Genomic DNA, 25541 nt, shown 5'->3' with positions numbered 1-25541 from the left:
TTCAAACGGTGTGCTATTAGGTCGTATTGTCATAATGTCGTAAAATATTGTTTTATTTTAATAAAATTTTTGTTGTGTTTCAAACAAAAAAGTTATAAACTAATAAGACTTTTTGAACTATGTTTATTGTTTTGTCATAAAATAACACTTGTTTTGTTTGCAGCACAACAACAATTTGATTAAACTAAAAAAATATTTTACGACATTATGACAATACGACCTAATAGCACACCGTTTGAATCCCCCAAATAATTTTTTCTATTTGAAAAGAAGTGAACTTGCATATTTTCTAATCTACACAAATATGTAGAAGGGACAATTGCAATATATTAGTTTATTATTAAAAATATTTCAAATAAATAAAACTCTTTATACACATATGTATAAATACTATAGTTTAAATGTAATTTACATAATTATTTCCTAACATAGCTCATGTGTACTAAAACAATCAGTTATTTTACCATCATTGTAAAATTACATGTGTTTGTTTAAACATTTAACAACGCAAAAAAAAAACAATATATTAATTATGGAATTCTTATCAATGCCTGGCATTATTAAGAACTAATAACTGACTGACTGACTCACTTATCATTTGTACATACATATGAAAACAAAAATGCTATTTTTATTTCCCCACAAATTAAAGCATTTAAAAGAAAATTATACATAGTGTGTAAGTAGGTTTTTAATTACTGCAAAATTAAAATTTTATAGAAAAAATAAATGCAACGCCCGAGCAGGGACTTGAACCCTGGACCGTTGGATTAAAAGTCCAACGCTCTACCGACTGAGCTACCCGGGCATATTGTGTGTTGAGGGCAAAACATAAACATTTGTATATTTAAGGGAGTAATTGGCGCTTTTAACTTATTACAGGCTTTAATGAAATTACAAAAGCTTTTTTTTAAACAGTTGTTGACCCAATTTATGTGTTAAGGGTTGCTATTAATGTCAAGAAAAAAGCTATGTAAATGGAAGAAAAAGCTTTATGGATGAAGGAAAGTTTGATTGAATAATGTTACTTATTTTAAATTCAGTTGTATTTATCTCGAAATAAAGTATAATCGAGATGATTGTTTTATGTGGGACTAGCAAATACGGTTCTACCAATCATAGTAAAACTATGGAGGGTACTGCTTACCCGGATTTGTCTACAAGATAAAGAAGTGGCCACTTAAAATCGGTACGGATTAAAGCGAGCATAACTTTTAAAAGAAACAATGTATGTTAACATTTTCGATATGAAATTAAACGTAATTTATTAAGCTTTAAAAAAATATAACTGTAGGTTTATGAGTCTTTATTGCGAATAAATTGTCTGGATTTTCTTTTTATGCCTCCCATTAATAGCTGCACAACTTTTCTTCCCACTTCTACCGTTATTCCAGTTTGTTCTCATCAGAATCTGGTTATTTACTGTACCTGCACTCTTTTTCACTTTACGTTTAACAACTACCCAATATATCTCGATTGGACGAAGATTTGGGCAATTTGTTTAATTGATATGTTTTGGTATAACATCAATATTATTCTCATTATACCACTTCATAGTTGTATTTGAGTAATGACAACTTGTCATTGAGTAATGACAACTTGGCTAAAACTTTGTATCAGATGTGTGATGTCTTATAAATGACAGCAATCGTTTTTCCAAAATCTCTTTTTAAATATAAATCTGAAAATTCTTTAAAAACATGTCTGAAAAGCTTGACTCTTCAAACCGCAGATGAGGATTGCTTGCCAAATTAATATTTTTGTTCAATTTTACGTATTCATATTTAAAGTCCACACAACCTCCAGCTGTCGAGAAATAAAATTTTTGACCTGATATCTGCCGAAAATCAGATTTTGGCTATCTTTTAACCCGACAAAGTCGGATTTTCTAGATATTTGTGCACAATTTTATCTCTAGCTTCTTTTTCCATTGTGTCTACACTTTTTAAAACTAAACATAATGGCCCATAATCATAGTCAAACACTAAAGTCGGTTCTTTTTAAAAACAACTTTAAATTAAAAACCCGCTTTATATTATTTCCCAACTATAGTCAAAATTAAAGTATGTTTTAAATTGAACCGACTTTAACTGGGTGTCACCTCAAATGTAGAAAATGTTTTCATAGAATATACAACGAAATACAGACAAGTGGCACCGCTGAACAGCTGACATAGAAAATTAAAACAAAAACCAAAAAAGGTAAATAATAAAAGTAACCGGGACAACTAAAGAAAACAAATTTTTTGTGGTGGAAAAATTGAAAAGATAAGATTAATATCATATTTAGAATATTTTGGTACTAATTTTATTGATAACTGTTCAATAATTGCAAAATCTCTCCCAAATTCTTGTAACTTAATTTTTTTTACTTTTTGCCGAACTTTTTTACATGGCGAAGAACAGCTGATGCTGTTGTTGAATGAGTTAATAACAGCTTCAGCTTGTTTTATATTTACAGTCGACTTTAACGTCAAAAATATACTTTAACTTGTCTATGGTAGACCTAAAGTCCACTCTTAAGTAAAGACGACTTTATTTCTATTAAAATATGCTTTATTTTTGACTATGATTATGGGCCAATGACTTGCAATTCATTGTAGAATAACGGTAGATTTGTTATTAAAAACATATGTAAATCTTGATATATATGATAGCTATAACCAATTATAGGCCGATCATCATAGAATTATATATAGCGATTTTGGTATTTATGGGTATTATTTATGACGAATTTCAACTTAATAGCGATATTTATAAGATATTTATGCTAATTTAAGTGATTTTCGGAAGTGAACTTTATATGGGGGCTATGGTCAAATATGGGCCGATCCACAAAAAATTTAGTGTTGTGATTTCGCGAAACTTATTGTTGCTGAATTTTGTGTAGATACAGCAATTCTGAAGGCATTTATATACCATAGAACCATATTTCGGGAAGAAATTTGTATGGGGGCTATTAGAAATCATGAACCGATTCTTATAATTTTCACCAGAGTTAATCCTTTTGTTATAAAAATAACGTGTGTAAAGTTTTATGGTATTATCTGCAATATATTTACACAAATAACTAAAAATATGTGAAAATTGTAAATTTTTTTTAGGTTGTCTCACATTTTGGTTCATAGCTCTGGTTCTACTGAACCGATTTTGCTGATTTTCAATACCAAACTGCTTAGGACAACAATAAATTTATTTTTTGCAAGTCTACCAATTTTGTTTGCGTAATTTGGACGTGAGCGTCTTTTACACAGACACACAGACGGACAAATGGACATGGCTCAATCGACTTAGAATTTCATAAGGATCAAGAAAATATATACTTCGTTGGATCTCAGATGAATATTTCTCAATGTTACATTCACCACTTGTGGGTATAAAAATTATTTTAAAGTATAATTTGATGAAGGGTATATAAGATTCGGCATAGCCCTATAATCGGCTCTCTCTTACTTGTTTTCCTTAAAATCGCAGTATTTTCGAAGTTATTAACGTTTTGAGTTTTTTATACTAAAACTCGATTTTTGTTTTAAAATATGAGAGATTACAGATTGAGCTTATGTTTCCTTAAATATCAATAGCATAGACAAACATAGAGCGGAAACAAAAATGACTCAAAACAATCACACTTACGAGTGTTGTTTCTGTTTTCACATAGTTTTTTCTACTAATACATTTTCACCACTTAGGTTTCTGACAACTGAGTTAGGTCTTTGACAGGAGAGTTTTCGCTCTATGTCTATTCTCTATGATCAGTAGTTACTAAAATATTTGAATTTTTTATACAACAAATCGATTTTTGGTATAAAATATGAGTGATCACAGATGTATTTGGATTGGATTTATCTACACCTTCTCACACGAATTCCAAATAGCACCCTGTTAGTTAATTTTTGCAGGAACCAATGTTAAAAATTGTATCAAAATTGGCTTGATAATTTCGAATAAAATGTACTTTTCTGTCCCCATTGAAATGATACAAATTTGATTTAAATAAATTTCAGTATCGTATTTTAATTTTTACCCCTTAAATGTTCGAATTTCCAAAAAGTACCAAACTGTATTTGTTACTTTTTAGTAAGTAAATAACACGATTGGAAATTCATTTCTGTTTATTGGTTTAAAATATACTTTGGGTAGCAAGGTTAGGTTAGGTTAGGAAGGGGTGTACACTATGTGCTTTTCCACTCGGAGACCTTGAGGTCCATTGTGATTCCCTTCAAATAGGTAGAGGATAGCCCTAGAGTAATAGAAGAGACCAAAGCACCGCCTGTTGAAAAGAGAAAGAAAGAAAGATAGATCTTTTCACGGATTTGGAATCGCTGTAGCCACCCTATTCCCTTAATGAAACCTAGTATGTTGCTTAGTTTGCAGCTAGCAACACTACCAAGTTCGTCCAGAAATCTATTTCCTAGCCATCTAATTCTGTGACCCTGTAACCTAGGACAGTTGCACATAATGTGCTCTACTGTCTCTAGCTCCTCTGCATCCCCACACACTCTACAGAAGTCCTGTGTGCCATTATCCCATTTACCCTTAAAGGCTCCAATTGAGCAATGGCCGGTTATCACTCCTACTATAATCCTGAGATTATTCCTATCCAACTCTAGCAGTGTTCCAGTCGCGTTTGCATTCAGTTTTGGCCATAAGGCCCTTGACACTTTGCAATCTGACCTACTGCCCCAGGATTGATTTGTATAATCTCGGAATTTTTCGTAAATTAACCTATAGTAGTAACAAATGGGTGGTTTAACATGCCGTTCCCTAGTATCATGATCCAGATCAGAACCATGTCTAGCCAGTTCATCTGCTACCTCATTTCCCTGTATATCACAGTGCCCTGGTACCCAACACAATCTTACTGAGTAGTGTAACAATAGCTCCTCTAAAGCTCTCCTACAGTCTTCTACTAGGTTGGAGTGTATTAGATGACACTTCAGAGTCTTTAGTGCCGCCTGACTGTCTACGAATATTGTCACTGCAGCCCCTCTATTGACGTGTGCCTTTATCAACTCTGTGGCTTTCCAGATCGCGAAGATCTCTGCCTGGAAGACGCTACACTCGTTAGAGAGTCTATATGAGCGCTTGATATCATAGTCGACCAAATATACCCCGGCCACTGTACCAGAGTCCATCTTGGAACCGTCAGTGAAAACTGCGCACCCATCAAACAGTTGATCGGATCCAACCCACTTATCCCTAGTGGGGAACTCTACTGGGGGTGATGCACCGAAGCTAAAGATCGCGGTCTTATAGTCAGAGATTCCAGATACAATAATGTCATGACCAATAAGACCTGCCTCATACAATATCATAGTGTGACCTATCCGCAAGGGTTTCACCAAAGAAGACTCTGATAGTCTGAGTAAGTTCCTTGCTGCCACACTCTCAACATAGTTCTCAATGGGTAGTAGGTTTAGGATTATATCCAAGGCCGCCTGCGGGGTGCTACCTAAGGCACCTGTGATGCCCAGACATGCACATCTTTGAGCTTTATTGAGTATAGCCTCGTTTCCTCACTGTGCAACCATAAGTAATAATAGGTCTAACAACAGAAGTGTACATTCAATTGACCATACTAGGTCGCAAGCCCAGTTCTTACCAATTGAGTTCCTGCATGTATTTAATCTCTCCTGCGTATTTATTTTCCATGACAGTTTATTGTCAAGGAAGGTTCCTAAATACTTGGCACCCCCTGATAAACTCAGCTCAACACCGTCTAATTTCTGCAAATTGAAGCTCTCTACCTTCGCCCAGGACGAGAGATCGCCAAGCGATTCCTGCATGATGTCACTGATAGTTGAGAGAAATTTTCCCTTGATCAGGATCACCACATCATCCGCATAGGCGACTATCTTCCTAACCTTAGATTCGAAGGTCCTAAGAATAGAATTAACCGCCAGTAACCACAAAAGAGGAGAAAGCACTCCACCTTGTGGTGTTCCTCTGGTAACCCGTCTTCTTATCACATCTTCCCCTAGGGTGGAGTTGATAATCCTGCTTTCCAGCATTAAGATTATCCAACTCACTAGGAAGTCGTTAACCCTAAGTTCTACTAACGAGTCGCTAATTGCATCTGTCCTAATGTTATTAACCCTGCTGTTAGGTTTGGACCATTTTGGTCAAATTTTTTTTTATTTTTTATATAAATTTGCAATGGCTTATCGTATCAACTTAAAACGTCTGCTCAGGTATTATTTTTCTATTTTAATGATTTTAGTTAGTTTTTAGCTATATAGGATAACATCGAACAGAAAAAAATTAAAATTTACAAATCTTATGTTATGGACCATTTTGGTCCATGCAATATATTTTATTCTTTATATGAGTAAAAGTAAGAAAAAACAATTATGGCTTATTGTAATTTTCGAAGCAATATGAAAAAATTGTTTTTCGATTCGATTTGCATACAAATATGTTGGATATAATGCATTTGGCATTACATTTGAACTTACATCAATTGCAAATTCCCCATTTTCTAGTAGCTGAAATTTTTATATCAACTCTTGTAGATGGTACACTATTTGATGGCGAAGCTTTTTGTTGAGTCAATAGCTCTGCTGCAAATGGATTTTTAGGTTTGACTGTCCATTTCAAAACGTATTCTTCTGATAGGCACATAGCTAACTGGCGTAAAAACTCGGATGTATCATCTATATTTGAAAATACATCATTTTACCATATATTTAGTGTTGTAGTAACTAATCGTTTCATCAGCAGTATCAACGCCTCCTAAGATAGATAAAGGAAACTTTGTACAGTTATAATAAGAAACGATTGCAGATATCTTGTTATGATTATTGATGGAGCTATAGCAAACAAGTGTATATAAAGGAACTTTTTTGGACATAAACAATTTCGGTGGAAGTTTTGTTTTCCCGAAATGTTCCCATATATGTCCGTCTCCTTTGCATCTTACTCAAAAGATGAAGTTATCACCTGTTATCAGGATGTTATAAAACATTGAAAGAAGAGTTTCCCAATTGTCCCATAACTCAAACTTGTCACTACTTTTTTGTTGTCTTCTGTTGACAACATCATCCAAGCTGAGAGCACTTGTATCAATATGCCAAAACTTTCATCAAACTAATCTTCGTTTTTGCCACTGCAATATAAAATTATTATGATAACCTAATTACGTATACACAAGACCAAAATCTTAGCAAGAATTAGAACACCAATAAATCTTTCCATTTGCTTTCAAATTTAAGTCTACCACATTTATTCGTATTATCCATGATTATTTTCACACCACAAAGCGTTAAACCTGGTGGTAATGATGTAATATTCTCCGCTGAAGCTCCAATGTGACGTGGTAAAGGAATCCATTGCATTTTGGTTTTCGCAATGTATAATGCATCTACAGCATAATCTGCTTCATTTTCTTCACCATTGTTCATTTCACATTCATCAATATGACTTTCTTTCAATATTTTCATCTAATATGGACGAAAATGAAATATCTGAATCAATTTCTTTTAGAATTTCGGCAATATCACTGATAATATTTCGTCAATTTTCCATTTTTTTTAATTTTTTTTATAAAAATTTATATATTCACTTTTATAAATATTTAAAATGTCTGGTCAAAGAGTTTTATGTGAAATATTTTATGAAAAATACAAAGAGGACCAAAATGGTCCCTTACCTAAGATTCGTAAGTTTTTTTTAACCTAACAGCAGGGTTAAAGGCGCCTTCTATATCAAGAAACGCAGCACAGCTTCACACTGTGCTCTATACAACCGACCACCTCATGAAGCGCACTCTCAACAGACTTTCACTTGAGGTAGGCATGTTGAGCGTTGCTAATGAGGTGAGTATCTATATTGCTCCTTAGATCTAGATCTATCAGTCGTTCTAATGTCTTCAGAAGAAAAGACGATAGGCTAATAGGTCTAAAATCCTTCGGTTTCGAGTGGCTGGCCTTACCGGCCTTAGGTATGAAGACAAAAACGGAGATGGACAACTGTTCGAACAAAGTGACAAATTCCGGGAATCGAGTAGTGAAAAATTGGCAAAATTTCCGCTGAAATTTGTCCCGGCTTAAAATCCCTAATTACGATAAGTTTGAGTCAAAATTTGTATATCAAAACATTTTCCTTTTCGTTTTTATACCCTACACGCCCAAGAATATTAGTCAACCCATCTTAAAGTATACCAATCGACTCAGAATTACTTTCTGAGTCGAAAGTAGCTGGCTAGCTGTCCATGTAAACGTTGTGCGCAAAGTTATATAAATTATTGAAATTTGAAAAGAAATACGTTTTTGCTTATTTACTTAGTGTAGGGTATTATATGGTCGGACTTGACCGACCATACTCGGGGTTGTCATAGAATCCAATCATTGTCGGAATCGGTTTTGAAAACGACAAAAAGGCACATTTGAATGTACTTTTTCTGTCGTTTTCAAAACCGATTCCGACCAAGGCGTATTAACAAGGTGAGTGCATAAAATCAGCTGTTTCTTAATTCGCTGTGGTTTTATGTACACTATATGTCAAACATTGTTTATGTTTACATTTGTTATTGTAAATAACATAGTAATATTTTAATTCGCCTTGATTTTGACATTTAACGTACATTTTAACAAAAACAAATTGCCTGTTGTTTTTGCATTGTTGTATTTGTTGCCGGGACGCACTCACCTTGTTAATACGCCTTGATTCCGACAATGATTGGATTCTATTACAACCCCGACTTTCTTATTTGTTTATTTTTTATAAAAATTGTCAAATTTTATTTAGTTTTGTTACGATTTTTAAATTAAAAAAATTATAATCTTTTAAAATCTAAAATTCTCACAAAATTATAAGTTAAAAACAATAGCTTTTGCCAAATTTGGCAAAAATTAGCCAAGTAAATGAGCGAGATCTCTCTACAAGTTCTACCAAATCCACAACGTTCTCAAAATCCCTTAAATTTCGAAAGGCTTGAAAGTCTCTATGATTGCACTTGCAATGAAAAGAATTGCATCTATCCGGCCAGTGACGATGACGACATTGAAAATTTGGATACGCTTAAAATTTATGTTCAAGAATCGGTTTCAACTATAGACAGCTTTTTAGTGTGGGACATATTACAAGCTCAATGTCATTGCGTAAATTGCCCCCTCAAAAATATGTGTAAGTTTTAAGTGACTTTCTGTAGCGGCTTATCGCCTGCCTAGCCATAGGAGTTATTTAACAAATGCAGACATTTTAAACATTGAAGAACATTTTATCGCTTCAAAATGCAAATTTTTTAGTTACCACCAAATTTAACTTGAAAATTGTTTTTTTTTTTTGATTTTCTGTTCAGTTTTTTTTTTTAAGTTTTAGTTTCAACTATGTCACCAATTAATAAACATTTACGCGATATTAGTGTTTTTTATATAAATCCTTTATTTTACGACAACTACGCTGATACCTTTAGTTTTAATGAAAATTTCGAATTTAAAGGTGGGTGAGTGTTAAAGGAGAAGTGTGTGTAATTTTTGTTATTGTGATTTAATTGAAATCCAGGAAATTCATTTAAAGTATTCAAATTCCTTTGGTCTTAGTGTTTTATTATTTCCAAATCTTTAATTTGATGCCTGTCAAATGAGTCCACCTTCTTTTTAATCAAAAAGAAAAAATAATAATAATGGACTTTATAGTAAATACATACAATTTTCTAAAGGTCTTTACATTCAATTCAAGTACAATGTTAACACATACAAAAAATTAAGTACATACGAACATTCCCTACTGTGCAATACCGATTAGTGGACTTTACTTGAAAATTATTGAATTTTTTTCTAGTCCATATTTAAATATGAAATGTTCAACATATTTTTGCAATTTTTGGTGAGGATTATCTTAAGAGCGGACAACCACAGCTCAATAGCTCAAAAATATAGAATCAAACCAAACTTTGAAGGATACATATCTGTCATTTATTCTTACTTAGTTATTGAACATTATATTGTAAACAAACAATTTTTTTTTGCTTCGAAAATGTGGAATTTTGTGCCAATAAAGCGTCATATGCGGGAAGTTTGGCTTGACTTCTTTAATTTGAAAAAAAGCCAAACAAGTTTGAAGACCATGATTTGGAGGCATTACACCATGAAGATTGTTGTCAAACTCAGCAAGAGCTTGCAAACTCATTGGGAACTACTAAAGCAATAATTTCAAAATGTTTGCGAGCAGCAAGATTCATCCAAAAGGGATACCATATGAATTGAAGTCGAGAGACATTGAAAAACGATTTTGCATCTCTGAAATGATGCTTGATAAAGAAAATAATTTTTGCACCGAATCATTACTTGCAATGAAAAATGGATGCGTAAGAGATCGCAAGTGAAGTCCATCAGAATCGACAACAAAGTCAAATATACATGGCGGTAAGGTAATTCTCTGTATTTGGTGGAAGCAAAAGGGTCCTATCTAATATCAGCTGCTGAAATCTGACCAGACCATCTGTACCGAACGCAACTGATTCATTTGAAGCGAGCATTGATCGATAAACGCGCAGAATATTCGGCCAGACATGAAGCCGAAATATTCCATCATGACAACGCTCGACCACATGTTAAAAGGTATTTAGAATGAAGTGATAGGAAAGTTTTGCCTTACCCGCTTTATTGTACAGACTGTGTCCCTTCCGACTACTATTTGTTTCGATCGGAAGCTGCGAAAGATTTTCCAAAACATATGTTTCATCATCCATTATACAGCAGGTATTTATGTTCTGTCTTTGGCCTCCAAATTTTTAGCAGATTTCCTGTCAGGAACTTTTTGAGTCTTGTGTGTTTTTTAACTTTTCATACCAAATAGTACGAGTACTGAGATAATCTTGCTGCATTCCTACCGGATGTGTTGGGAGCTCTTTTGAAAATGCTTTCTATTTATTGGTTTTAGAAACATCATGTGGCCCATTGCTTCTATCTGTACCAAGTTTTCTATAAACGGACAAGTTCTCCCGATACTTTTTAATATCATTGGCAATAGTTTGGCGGCAGACCTTTGATGCTTGGCCACATGTTGCAATATCTGTTAAAAAGTATTTAGAATGAAGTGGTTGTGACGATTTGCCTCACCCGCTTTATAGTCCATATCTTGCCCCATCCGACTACTATTTGTTTCGATCGATGCAGAACGCTATCTCTGGGATACGCTTCACTTTGGAACAGAGTATCCGATATTTATTTGATTCGTTCTTGGCCTCAAAAGATGAGCAATTATTTTGGATCCATTGTTGCCTGAAAGATGGGAGAAGGTCATGGTTAAGAATGGCCAATACTTTGAATAAATTTACAATAAGGTATTCATTTCAAAAAAATTGAAAAATTACACTCTGATTTTTTTTACACATTTACACAACAAAAACATGAACAAAATTCCACAAAAAAATAAATTTTTTTTAAATTTGTATAGCCTTCACCTTCGTGAGAAAGGTATGTATATAAGTTTGTCATTCCGTTTGTAATGATCCTTATAGATAGCGGAGTCGATTAAGCCATGTCCTTCTGTCTGTCCGTCTGTCTGTTGAAATCAATTTTTTGAAGACCCCTGATATCTTCGGGATCCAAATCTTCAATAATTCTGCCAGACATGCTTTCGAGAAGATTGCTATTTAAATCAGCAAAATCGGTCCACAAATGGCTGAGATATGAGGAAAAAACTGGGACAACCTCGATTTTTGACCTATATGTTTCTGGATTACTAAGTCATTAATATAGACAATATGGATATCTAATGATAGATATTTCAAAGACCTTTGCTACGACGTATATAAGACCATAGGGACCTACAATGGTTCAAAATCGGAAAAAATAATTTTTAACCCGAATTTTTTTCACAAAAAAAAATAAAAACCAAAAAAATTTTTTTTAAAAAAAATTTTAAATTTATATATAATTATAATTTGGTGAAGGGTATATAAGATTCGGCACAGCCGAATATAGCTCTCTTACTTGTTTTTCTTGTGTTTATTGTGTAAAAGTGTAATTGTGTAATTGTACAAATGTTTCAAAATAAAATAACTCATTTCTAATATCTTGGGAATAACACTATAATTTTCAGAGCCTCCTTGACATATATTTTAAAATCATTAAAATATCGCAGTTAACGTATGTGTTTTACGCCTACGACAGTTTCGCACTAGATTAAAGATAAAATGTAACCTGTTTCTTTAACATAGTACGAAATTATTCTCACAATTTTGTACCCTTCAACATGAGTGGTAAGGGTATATATAAGTTTGTCATCCGTTCGTTATAGATAGCGGAGTCGATATAGCCATGTCATTGTTATGTTATGTTTAATGTCAATTATGTTCATTTGTTGTTAATCTGATTAAAATGAGTGACGAGAAAAACGAGCGTACTAAAATTATTAAAAATTTTCAATCAAACCCAACTTGGTCCTACAAAAAGTTGGCCAAACAATCAAAGGTCTGCCGTCAAACTGATTCCAATGTCATTAAACAGTATCGGAAGATCTTGTCCGTTAATAGAAAACCGGGTTCAGGTAGAAGAAATGGTCCACATGATGATTCTAAAGCATTGGTGGGCGTTCATATTATTCAGATTACAAAGATTTTCGTCAATTTACACGTACACAACCCGAATGTAAACAATAGAGAGTAAAAATACAAATATTTCAATCAGTTGCTTGATGTTGTTGCGGATATTTTATTTTTTTAAATCTCACTATTCGCCTTACAATGTTCTAAAGCCCATAAATAGAAAGCATTTTCAAAAGAGCATTCGGTAGGAAAGCAGTTCGGTTAGCTCAGTACTCGAAATTTTTGGTACCAAAAGTTAAAGCCAATGCAGGTTAAAACATACAAGGCTCAAATAGTTCCAGGAACTCTGCTAAAAAATTAGATGCCAAAGACAGAGCATAAAAATAAAAGTCATATTTTATAAAAAAAATGTATACCTGCTGCATAATGGATGACGAAACGTATGTTCTGGAAAATTGTTTGCAGCTTACGGGTCAATATTTTTATGTTGCTAATGCATGAGGGAATGTTAGGACCCAAAAGCAGAAAATTTTCCCAAAAAGTTCTTGGTATGGCAAGCAATATGCAGTTGTGGCAAAACAAGCCAAACATTTGTTACAAAGGTCTCCGAAATTTACATCAAGGAATGTTTACAAAAGAGGATGCTTCCATTCATAAGACTTCCTAATGTGTCCACTTATTTTTTACCAGATTTGGCATCCGTCACTATGGTAAACAAGGTCTTGTTACCACTCAAGAACAACAATGTGGTATTTGTACCAGGAGACCCCAAACCTCCAAACTACCTGGAGCTAAGGCCAGTGGAGAGATATTGGACTCTTGTTAAAACAGAATTGAAGAGCAAAAAAAAGGTGTCCAAAAGTATGAACGATTTTAAACGGAGATGGACTACCTGTTCGAACAAAGTGACATAAAGCTTTATAAAAACCTTAATGGAAGTGTTTCCGGAAAAGATTCGATAATTCATCACTAGTGATTTTTATACCCTCCACCACCACAAGTGGTGAATGAGGGTATATATAAGTTTGTCATTCCGTGTGTAACATTGAGAAATATTCATCTGAGACCGAACAAAGTATATATTTTCTTGATCCTTATGAAATTCTAAGTCGATTGAGCCATGTCCGTCTGTCTGTCCGTCTGAGTGTCAAAGAAAGAAAATTGGTAGACTTGCAAAAAATATGTTTATTGTTGTCCTAAGCAGTTTGGTATTGAAAATCAGCAAAATCGGTTCAGTAGAACCAGAGCTATGAACCAAAATGTGAGACAACCTAAAAAAAAATGGACAATTTTCACATATTTTTGGTTATTTGTGTAAATATATTGCAGATAATAACATACAACTTTACACACGTTATTTTTATAATAAAAGGACTAACTCTGGTGAAAATTATAAGAATCGGTTCATGATTTCTCCTAGCCCCCATACAAATTTCTTCCCGAAATATGGTTCTATGGTATATAAAGGCCTTCACAATTGCAGTATCCATACAAAATTCAGCAAAAATAAGTTTCGTGCTAAAAGAAATCACAACACTAAATTTTTTGTGGATCGGCCCATATATGACCATAGCCCCCATATAAAGTTCACTTCCGAAAATCACTTAAATTAACACAAATATCTTATAAATATCGCTATTAAGTTGAAATATGTCATAAATAATCCCCATATATACCAAAATCGCTATACCTAATTCTATGATGATCGGTCTATAATTGGTTATAGCTCCCATATATATCAACCTAAAAATATGTATGCAGGTGGAGGGTATTTCAGATTCGGCAAAGCCGAATATACCGTTCTAACTTGTTTTTTTTTTAAATTGTAATAACAATTTCAGTCAAATAAAAAAAATCAAAACTGTAAGTTTAGTGGTTTCATTTTTATTAACATTTATGTATGTTAAGAATTTTTCGATCTCTGTCCTTAGGCCCAGTTTGGTTGCTATTTAAAATCGAGAAAATCGGCCCACATTATTACCTCAATTGTTGACCTATTATGATGATTACTAAGTCATTTACATAAACAGTATGGATATCTAATGATTAGGGGGCGGATTTATATGCAAATGCATGTTTTTTCTCGAACGTCCAAATACAATGTAGACTAATTATCTATCCGAATCGCACATTTTACTGCAAAATGGCATCGATTTGTTAGTGCATATTTTTGCATATTTTATTGATAATGCATATTTTGTTATATTTTACTTCAAAATGCATATTTATATGTATATTATGCCAATTTTTAATAAAAAATATAATTTTTTGTCGTTAATGAGCAATACATTGTTTCGAGAAAATTTTTTTTGTCGAATTTGTTATAGAAATAGCAGTCAATTTTATCGACTAACTTCTTTCGACATCGAGAAACTGGCATTAAATTCTTCATTTCTCTATCAGTAATTGAAAATTATCATTTCAAAACATTTTGCTTCAAAAAAGTTTATTTTTTTAAGTATAAAAAATTCAGTAGTAAATGTGTCGAAAAAATTCATATTTGTTTTCATTGCACATTCGATTTATAAGAGATTTCATTATCGAAAGATTTTGTAACTTCACCTACACAATAAACGCTCCTGACAGTCATTTCCAAGCAGTTGTACGAGACTGTCGTAAACTATTGATTTTGGATAACTTAGAGAGAGACAAATGCACTACACAATTAACGTTTAAAGTCCCTACACTATAGATTACATAGAGACACTTAAGTGACAATTGTCTTTATGTTAGATTACATGGGATGTATAACCAATTGACTTCTCTCTGCATTACAAATAGCACGTCAAATTACCCAAAATATATAAATTGGAGTCAGCCAAGTGATCAGACATTATTGATGATTTTAAAAGGAAAGTCACAATATAGAAGCTCTATGGCTTTAAACAAGTATTCATACCAAGATATTACAACTAATATAAATATCCACCGTTTTTTCAGAAGAAAAGTTATTTTAAAAATAGTTTTAGAACTATAATTGTTTAATTCCTGGTATAATTTAAAAAGTTCTAACTGCTGGCAAAAGTGTTGTGTATTTTTTTGACATTTCGAAATCCATACTTAATTATTTTATGTTTCTGCACAAAAATATAAGTGCATATTTTTTAAATTTTTAGGTCATATTTTGATTTTTTTGAAGCATATTTTAGGCGCATATTTTCCAATAATAAATGCATGAAAATCCGCCCCCTACTAATGATCTTGCTAACGACGTACATGTATACCGCCATAGAAATCCGGCAATAGGTCAAAATCGGAAAAAATATTTTTTTTATCAAAAACTTTTTTTTTAACAAAATCTTTTTGTCAAACTATACTTTGCAAGTCCACCTAAAAGTCCTAAAGACATAAACTTATTATTGCCGGTTAATAGTTAATAAAGTACTGAGAACTCAAGAAAAACTGTTTGGGAAAACACAATCCATATTCTACTGTCTGGTGATGAGAACATTTTGTAACAACAAAGAGACACCCGTAAATATACTCATATATGCATTCATATGTACGGGCAAACAAAAACCGAAAAGAAACGAGGTTAATCATCATTATATCGTACGTACATATCAACTACCAGACCAACACAATACGAACAGAATAACAACAAAACAAAAATCAAACGAAAACTTTCAAGAAAATTTCAGTTTACAAATTATACGAATTAAAGTGCAACATACACGTATTTTGTTACGGCATAAAAGGAAAAACTATAATTTTACACAAAAATTATTATTATTACATACGTTGTTTTGTTAAATATGGATATAATATCCTTAAAAAGTAACGATTCATATGAATATGTGGAGGCATCAGCAAATACAACGCAATTTAATGGTAAAGTTCAACTAACTAGGTGCAAGTATATTCTTTTTTATACCCTTCACCTTCGTGAGAAGGGTATATATAAGTTTGTCATTCCGTTTGTAATTTCTACATTTTTCATTTCCGACCCTATAAAGTATATATATTCTGGATCCTTATAGATAGCGGAGTCGATTAAGCCATGTCCGTCTGTCTGTCTGTCTGTCTGTCTGTCTGTCCGTCTGTCTGTCTGTCTGTCTGTCTGTTGAAATCAGTTTTCTGAAGACCCCAGATATCTTCGGGATCCAAATCTTCAATAATTCTGTCAGACATGCTTTCGAGAATTTTGCTATTTAAAATCAGCAAAATCGGTCCACAAATGGCTGAGATATGAGGAAAAAACCAAGACAACCTCGATTTTTGACCTATTTTTTACCTATATCTGGATTACTAAGACATTAATATAGACAATATGGATATCTAATGATAGATATTTCAAAGATATTTGCAACGACGTATATAAGACCATAGTAAGTTGGACCTACAATGGGTCAAAATCGGGAAAAAAAATTTTAACCCGAATTTTTTTTTCAAAAAAAAAAAATTGAAAAAACAAAAAAAAAAATTTTTAAATTTAAAAAAAAAAAATTTTTAAATTTAAAAAAAAAAAATTTTAAAATTTAAAAAAAAAATTTTAAATTTTAAAAAAAAAAAATTAAAATAACAATCGAAAAATTTTTTTTTCCAAAAAATTAAAAAAACAACTGAAAAAAAATTAAATTTTGTTTACATAAAAATATTTAAAATTTTGAAGTATAATTTGGTGAAGGGTATATAAGATTCGGCACAGCCGAATATAGCACTCTTACTTGTTTTATTACAATATTAAACGAAATACCTCTAAGGTAGTTAAAAAGGAAAAAAAATTTAGTTCCTTTCTATATATGTACTGCTGTATGTATAAGTATGTCTTATATAGATAAAAGTTAAAAATACATATCTAATTTTTTTTTAAAAACAATGTCTCTTTAATTGGTTGCGTTTTTTTAATAAATATTTAATGGCATATGTTTTGTTAATTTAATGAGGTCTACTTAATAATAGTTTCTTAGTTTTTGTATAATATTTTATTCCATTATTTGTTAGTCCATTGTCATTTGTCTTTGAAAAATGTTATGTCCTTTTGAATATTTTTATAAAAGGCAAAATTTTAAAAGACCTGCGGGTCGTTTATTAATCTTAAAAACTAATTTCTTTAGTAATATTTTGTATTTAGTTATAACATTTTTGAGTATTTAGTAATAAATAACGTTGTTTTCCCATTTTTCAGATGATCCCAGTTTTACCGAAATTGTGGCCCAAGTTGAGTCTGCCATTGAACATGGCGTTATGCCGGAACGTATTTATCAAGGCAGCAGTGGTTCATATTTTGTGAAAAATTCTGCGGGGGTAAGTTTTTGTTTTTTCAACTAAATAAAAGTAGCTAAAAACAAGTAAGAGAGCTATATTTGTCTGTGCCGAATCTTATATACCCTTCACCAAATTATACTTAAAAAAAAATTTTATATTTTTAGGTAAATAAAATTTATTTTTTTTTCCGAAATGGTTTTTTTCATTTTTTGGGAAAAAAAATTTCGAATTGTTTTTTAAATTTTTTAAAAAAAATAATTTTTTAAATTTAAAATTTTAAAATTAAAAATATTTTTTCCGATTTTGACCCATTGTAGGTCCAACTTACTATGGTCTTATATACGTCGTTGCAAAGGTCTTTGAAATATCTATCATTAGATATCCATATTGTCTATATTTATGACTTAGTAATCCAGTCATAGGTAAACATCGAGGTTGTCCTGGTTTTTTCCTCATATCTCAGCCATTTGTGGACCGATTTTGCTGATTTTAAATAGGAAACTTCTCGAAAGCATGTCTGACAGAATTATTGAAGATTTGGATACCAAAGATATCTGGGGTCTTCAGAAAAATGATTTCAACAGACAGACGACTCCACTATCTATAAGGATCCAGAATATCAGGCCTCTCACAGAATTCCATTCCGATCGAAAGTGGAATTAATTCCGTATTTTGCTTCTTTAGAAAAAGTAAAACGAAAATTTATTTCGGAATGAAACCACTTTCAGTTTTCAAAGTGGAATTGATATTTGATTGTAATTATTTGGTTTTGCTAAAATTTTTAATCAATTTCTGTAACAAAAAACTTCACATTTGTTTCAATATGAAAAACTCTGTCAAATTAAAATCAGAAATACAGAATTATGAAATATTTTTGAAATAAATAAATTACATGGAATCTGAAGAACCTAAAACGAAATCGATCGAAATAAATACTACGGAATTGAAACCATTCCGAACAAAATGTGTGACAAGCCTGTATATATACTTATAGGGTCGGAAAATTATATTGTGGAAATTACAAACGGAATGACAAACTTATATATGTATACTAGGGTGGCCCTTAATAAACGAAAGTTGGATTTTGGCCATTCTCACCCCCCCCCCAGTTTGGTGAACATTAGTAAAAAAATCATCCTGAAACAATTTTAGTTAAATCGGTTGGGTTTTGAGATGCATTTACAAGGGGAAAAAAGGATTTTTTTCAGTTTTTGTAAAAATTTTGCCATTAAGTAGTTACTTTTGCAATTTAATTTAAAAGAATCGAAATGTGTACGTAATTGTCGTTCTAATAAGATATAAAAGACAAAAATTGGTTAAAAAATGTTTAAGTTATTAAAAATTCGCCAGGCCATTAAGGTTTCTCAGGCCACTAGAACAAGAAATGTAGGAACAAAATTAACATATTTTGATATATGTATATTAAAATAAAAGCTTATTTTTACTTAGAATATGTCCATATTTACATGTATATGAGTTTTTGTCTTCGTTGTATACCGTTAACCTACCTATTCTTAGGTATGAACAAAAAAATAAAATTTTTTTAACGGCAGTTTCAAAACTCCATTTTCAAATTTTTAAAAATTTTGTTAAACAAATTTCAGAATTTTTTGATCATCTCATTGGGATTTATTAAGAATATAATAGGGAATAAAAATGTGAAAAAATTATGAAAATATCTCTTATAGTTTTTCCGTACCTGCGATTTAAATTTTGAAATTTTCGAGAAAAAACAATTATTTGGCAATTTTTTGGCGAATGAGCTCTATTTCCTTACTCTTATGGATTTTAAGCAAAACTTATTCAGAATATTATAGTCCAGATAATTCTAAATATACTCTGAAACTTTTACTAAAATCGGAATTTCTCTAGAATTATAGTCAAGCAATTGAATTACTTTATTTCAATAGCATTCTCCCGTTAAAAGGAAACATAAAATCAAGCCATATGTTTTTTGTTCCAAAAATATTTAATTTTTTCAAATATTTTTTAAGTTTAAAACATAATTACATTTGCATTCAAGTCAAATTCCAATAACATGTTCAAGTGCTTGAATTTTTGGGGGTTTGGTCCTTATTGGGTATAATCTGAAAAATTGTTTGTAATTAATGTGGTTTTACCTAATTTTCGGTTTCGGTTCGGTTTCGAATATGGCCAGAAATCGGGTTTGGGTGTTTGGATTTTCGTCTATACTTGACAAATATTTATCATAACAGTTAATGACGTTTGTTGTCAAGACAAAGTTTTATGAGCAAAAGGTCTAACAATTTTGTCATAACGAAGCAATAATACTAATAAATGGAGACAATACCTGATAGTTTTTTATCTTGACGTGTATCATGATTAAAATTTATCAGGTATAGGCAAGGAGTTAATATGATTAAAATGAGTGACGAGAAAAAAGTGCGTACTAAAATTATTAAATATTTTTAACAAAACCCAACTTTGTCCTACAAAAAGTTGGCCAAACAATCAATGGTCAGCCGTCAAAATGATTCCAATGTTATTAAACAGTATCGAGAAAACTTGTCCGTTGATAGAAAACCTGGTACAGGTAGATGGAATGGTCCACATGATGTTTCTAAAGCCAATAAATAGAAAGCATTTTCAAAAGAGCTGTCAACACATCCGATAGGAAAGCAGTCCGGTTAGCTCAGTACTCGGACTATTTGGTACGAAAAGTTAAAGGCTATGCAGGTTTAAAAACATACAAGACTCAATAAGTTCCTGACAGGAACTCTGCTAAAGATTTAGAAACCAAAGACAGAGAATGAAAATTGAAGTCAAGTTTTGTAAAATGTTCTGGGAAATTTTTTGCAGCTTCCGGGTCAATTTTTTATGTTGCTAATTCTCGGATCCTAAACTTTTGTAGAAAAGTTTAGGATCCAAAAGCAGAAAATTGTCCCAAAAATTTGTTGGTATGTCAAGCAATATGCAGTTGCGGCAAAACAAGTCAAACATTTGTTACAAATGGCTCTGTAAATACCGAAATTTACATCAAGGAATGTTTACAAAAAAGGATACTTCCATTCATAAGACTTCTTAATAAGTGTCCACTTATTTTTGGCCTGATTTGGCATATTGTGGTATTTGTACCAAGAGAGGCAAATCCTAAGCTAAGGCCAGTGGAGAGATATTGGGCTCTTGTTAAAAGAAAATTTAAGACAAAAAAAAGGTGTCTAAACGTGTGGTAGATTTTAAATGGATATTAACAACTTCGAACAAAGTGACAGAAAGCGCTATAAAAACCTTAATGGAAGAGTTTCCGGAAAAGGTTCATAAATTCATCACTATTTATTAGAAATCTAAAAATAATATTTTTTGTAAGTTGTAGTAATAATAATTTCAATCAAATAAAAGAGAGCTATATTCGGCTGTGCTTAGTCTTATATATCCTTCACCAAATTATACTATACCCTGCAGAATTTAACTCCGCCTTCAAATTGCGCCAAAATCTATTTAGCTCCTCCTTGCTTCCTTTATACATCCCACATGCAATACCTGAGTGGGTTTGCATCGCATCCAGAAGCATCTCCAACTGTTTCTTATTTGTTGTTTTAGACCTTAAAATAATGAATGCATTAATATTTATTTTTAATAAAAAAAAACTAAAATACTTACATTTTTGGCACAACTTCCTTCCAATTTTTTGGCGGAATTATTTTTAAAATTTGTTATCACATTCTCCCTATAATTGACATTCGTAATACCTACTTTTTTCCCGGGGAAAATTTCTCCATTTTCGAAGTTTGTTTATAATAAGGGAATAGGGGAAAAGGGAAACATTTCCCGGAGAATTGTTACTCATAATTGGGCTGTATATTTTTTTTTCATCCTCAACTCTTTTCTTTTCTAATTTTGAAATACTTGTTGTTTCCTTAATATACTCAATTTTTAAAGGTCGTCAAAATCTCGTTGATGAAGAACGAGGATTTTTCCAAATTATTATATTATTAGCCGTTTCAGAGGTACAATCGACAAAATTTTAAATATTTTTAGGTAAACCAAATTTTTTTTTCAAAGTTGTTTTTTTCATTTTTTGGATAAAAAATTTTCGATTTTTTTTTTTAAATTTTAAAATTTTTTTTTTAAATTTAAATTTTTTTTTTAATATTTAGCGAAAAAAAAACTTTAGGTGAAAAAAAAAATCTGGTTAAAAAATATTTTTTCAGATTTTGACCCATTTTATGTCCAACTTACATTATGGTCTTATATACGTAGTTACAAAGTTCTTTGAAATATCTATCATTAGATATCCATATTGTCTATATTAATGACTTAGTAATCCAGATATTGGTCAAAAATCGAGGTTGTCCTGGTTTTTTTCTTATATCTCAGTCATTTGTGGACCGATTTTCTCGATTTTCAACCGAGCCGGAAGAATTCCGGAGATATTGATGTATAAATCGTATATGTAAGTTATTTGGGGGCTTCGGAAATTTGATTTCAACAGACAGACATGAAGGTGAAGGCTATAATAAAAACTGTAAGGGCCATTATTACAACTTGCCTTTAACTTTAACTATAAATGCAAGTTGTAATAATGGCCCTAAGTTTAGTGGTTTCTTTTTTATTAAGATTTTTTCTATCTCACTCCTTACTAATGATTCTAAACTAATTTAGCTTTATGTTTCTATAATCAGCAACATTTTTTCAAGCCATAAAAATGTACTTTGCTTAAAACTAAAGCTTATAGTAAAATAAAAACGACTTCGTTACGGGGAAATTGAACAATTAAGATTGTATTTGTTCAATTTTTGGATGAAAGTCAGACATGTTTACCACTTAAAAAAAAACATAATCCAAAAATAAATATTGATTTATAATTAAGTAGATTTTAAACAATTGAATTAATTGATCAATTCACAAGGTCTCTTATCATATCATATTGTCATAATGTAATAATATTTTACAATGGTTTTTATTGATTTTGAAGCAAAAAATGCCTAAGAGTCGGTTAAGCCGAGCTGCCGAATCGTGATATATTAGGACATTATGACAATATGAATGATAAGATACCTTGTGAATTGACCAAATATTTCAAAGTTAAAAAGAGTATTCGATTAATGAGTCATTTTATATTAATAATAGTATAAATATGAAAGGTATTTTTGGTTAACCTATGATGTTCTTTATAGTTTATAGTTGGTGTTTTACTTTATTATTAATTAAATCTATTACATTTTTTTGCAGAAAGTCTTGGCTGTTTTTAAGCCTAAAGATGAGGAACCCTACGGACGCCTTAATCCTAAATGGACCAAATGGATGCATAAATTATGCTGTCCATGTTGTTTTGGCAGAGCCTGTTTAATACCAAATCAAGGGTAAGTGTTTTTGTTGTTGTTTGTTTTCAAATTTAAACTATTCGAAAATAAAATTTGTTTATGATTTAATTACAGTTACCTTTCGGAAGCTGGTGCCAGTTTAGTCGATCGTAAACTAAATCTGAATGTGGTGCCAAAAACACGAGTTGTACGTTTGGTAGCCGAAACATTTAATTATGCGCGTATAGATCGACAGAAGGCCAAGTTGAAGAGAAGGATAAAGGAACATTATCCTTCGGCGAGATTTAATCGCATGAGTTTGCCCCTAAAGGTAGGAATTTTTGTTTAATAAAACATTTTTTTGATATAATTTTGACCATTTATTCGTTAAGTAAATTTTCACTACAAAATTTTCAAAATTTCGAAATTTTTTTTTAACTTTTATCATCACTTCGCTGAAATTACATTCTTTGAATTATTTATTTATCTAAATTAAAACGTTTTCTTCCCCCCAGACTGGTTCCTTTCAACTCTTTGTTGAAGGTTATAAAGATGCCGATTTCTGGTTGAGACGTTTCGAGCAGGAACCCCTAACAACCGGACTTAATAAATCATTTCAATTGCAATTCGAGCGGTTGGTTGTTTTAGATTACATTATACGCAACACGGATCGTGGCAACGACAATTGGCTTATCAAATACAGTCAACCGAAAATAACAAAAAAAGTCAATGGTACTGGAGGCAAATCACTGGCATCCAGTCAAAATGAATTAAAAATCGAATCCACAGACACGCCAGATCAATCACAAAACAATAATATCGTCAATATAAACGAAAGTAAAAATGATAAATTAATCGATGTTGCAGTATCGGTAGCTAGTTCGGGCTCACTGGCTGAATCGAGCAGTAGTACTGGCAGCAGCATTGGCGGCGATACAAATCCAGCAGCAGCTACAGCAGCTGGTGGTGAAAGGCCAAACGACTGGAATATGGTCGATGCGCCGCAATTACGAATAGCTGCCATCGATAATGGCCTGGCATTTCCCTTCAAACATCCCGATTCGTGGAGAGCCTATCCCTATCATTGGGCCTGGTTGCCACAAGCTAAAGTGCCATTCAGTGAGGAAATAAAACAATTAGTACTGCCACAATTATCTGATATGAACTTTGTAGAAGAAATGTGTACAGATTTATTTTATTTATTTCAACAAGACAAGGGATTCGATAAAAGTCTCTTCGAGCGTCAGATGTCGGTGATGAGGGGACAAATATTGAATTTAACACAGGCCTTAAAAGATGGCAAATCACCGGTACAACTGGTACAAATGCCAGCTGTTGTTATTGAAAAGTAAGTTCAATACTTAATTAAATTTTTGTTCTATTTCAATAGTTTAAAATTTTATATGTTTCCTTTTAGATCGAAGGCTTCTCGTGGCTTTTTCTCGTTTACTCAGCGCTTCCAAAATAAAAGTCCTTTTTTCTCTTGGTGCTAACATTTTTGTTTCAATTCAATCAAACGAAAACTATGTCTCCATCTTGTTGGCTTTATATATACTATATAGTACATATACATATTATACCTTTGAGAAAATGTACGTACATATACATATAGTTTGTCATGTTAAAAAGTCTTTTTTTTTAAGTTCCTTGTGTTATAATTTTAAAGTCTCATGTGCATATACATACATACTCTATCTATATTTACTTACTCTATTTACTTTATAAACAAATCTCTATCTACTACTTGTTAATCAAAAAGTTGGCCTTTTGTTTTATTTAATATTTTATTTAAAATGTTAAATATTTTGTTTGTATTGTTATAATTAGATAAATTAGTTTAAATATTTGTTTAAAGGAGCTTCACGACTTCAACTAATAGCTGGTTTTTTAGTAGGGTCTACATCTTAGTTGAATATTTCACGTTCCTAACAAATGAAATGAGTACATTTTGGGTTTAAAGTTGGTACAGAAAACTCAAAATCAAAGGTAAAAACACACCTAATTATTGAGAAAGTTATAATTATTATAAAACATTTAACAAACATGGGTTTAATTTCAAATTATTCTGGGAGATTTTAATTCGATAATTGAATTTCCCTGAATTGAATTTCCGGAGAGGTATGAAATCATTTTCAATCAAAGTACAAAAATATACAGTGACCGACAAAAGTCTACGTACGACAATTATTTTCGTAACTCGCGTACTTCTAAACCATAATAAGTAAAAGTAATGATGCAGTTTTATTTCAAATATATGTTGACAAAAGTCTACATACGATCTGTACACTAAATAAACATTTTTCAGTGAATACAAATTTTCATTAAATTCAATATTTTGTTGGGCCACCACGGGCATATACAAGCGTCTGGGCATCGAAGTAACTAAATTTTCCAGTTCTGCGGACGTTATATTTTGCCATTCTTCTGGAAGCTTCTCCTTTAACATTGGTTCACAAGTAATAAGATGTTTTCGGATCTTCCGTTGTAGAATTTCCCACACGCGCTCAATAACATTTAAGTCCGGGCTTTGAGGTGGTGTGTACAATTGTCGTGGGCATGGTAGAGTAGCCAATATTTGAC

The 25541-nt window shown here is 31.9% G+C and overlaps 1 protein-coding gene and 1 non-coding gene across 3 annotated transcripts in view; one reads left to right on the top strand and one right to left on the bottom strand.

Moving 5' to 3' along the window:
* Positions 1-24719, top strand: part of Pi4KIIalpha (phosphatidylinositol 4-kinase II alpha) — a 31908-nt gene extending 7189 nt beyond the window's left edge. The window contains exons 1-6 of one of the 2 annotated variants that reach the window (XM_065507006.1): positions 16175-16320; positions 17618-17736; positions 22891-23021; positions 23097-23292; positions 23477-24309; positions 24379-24719. In XM_065507006.1, the coding sequence (XP_065363078.1) occupies positions 16245-16320; positions 17618-17736; positions 22891-23021; positions 23097-23292; positions 23477-24309; positions 24379-24454 (1431 nt within the window). In that variant the 5' untranslated portion in view covers positions 16175-16244 and the 3' untranslated portion in view covers positions 24455-24719. Of the gene's footprint in view, positions 1-16174; positions 16321-17617; positions 17737-22890; positions 23022-23096; positions 23293-23476; positions 24310-24378 lie in introns of those variants that run through there. The other variant, XM_065506998.1, reaches the window with a different exon arrangement.
* TRNAK-UUU (transfer RNA lysine (anticodon UUU)) lies at positions 736-808 on the bottom strand. The gene has a single exon. It is a non-coding gene; the product is annotated as a tRNA-Lys (tRNA).
* Positions 24720-25541: the final 822 nt, after the last annotated feature.

This window comes from Calliphora vicina, chromosome 1 (assembly GCF_958450345.1).
Source record: "Calliphora vicina chromosome 1, idCalVici1.1, whole genome shotgun sequence".
In the NCBI taxonomy this organism is placed as follows: domain Eukaryota; kingdom Metazoa; phylum Arthropoda; class Insecta; order Diptera; family Calliphoridae; genus Calliphora; species Calliphora vicina.
The sequence above is the reverse complement of the archived record's forward strand: the minus strand, read 5'-3'. Positions and strand labels throughout refer to the sequence as shown.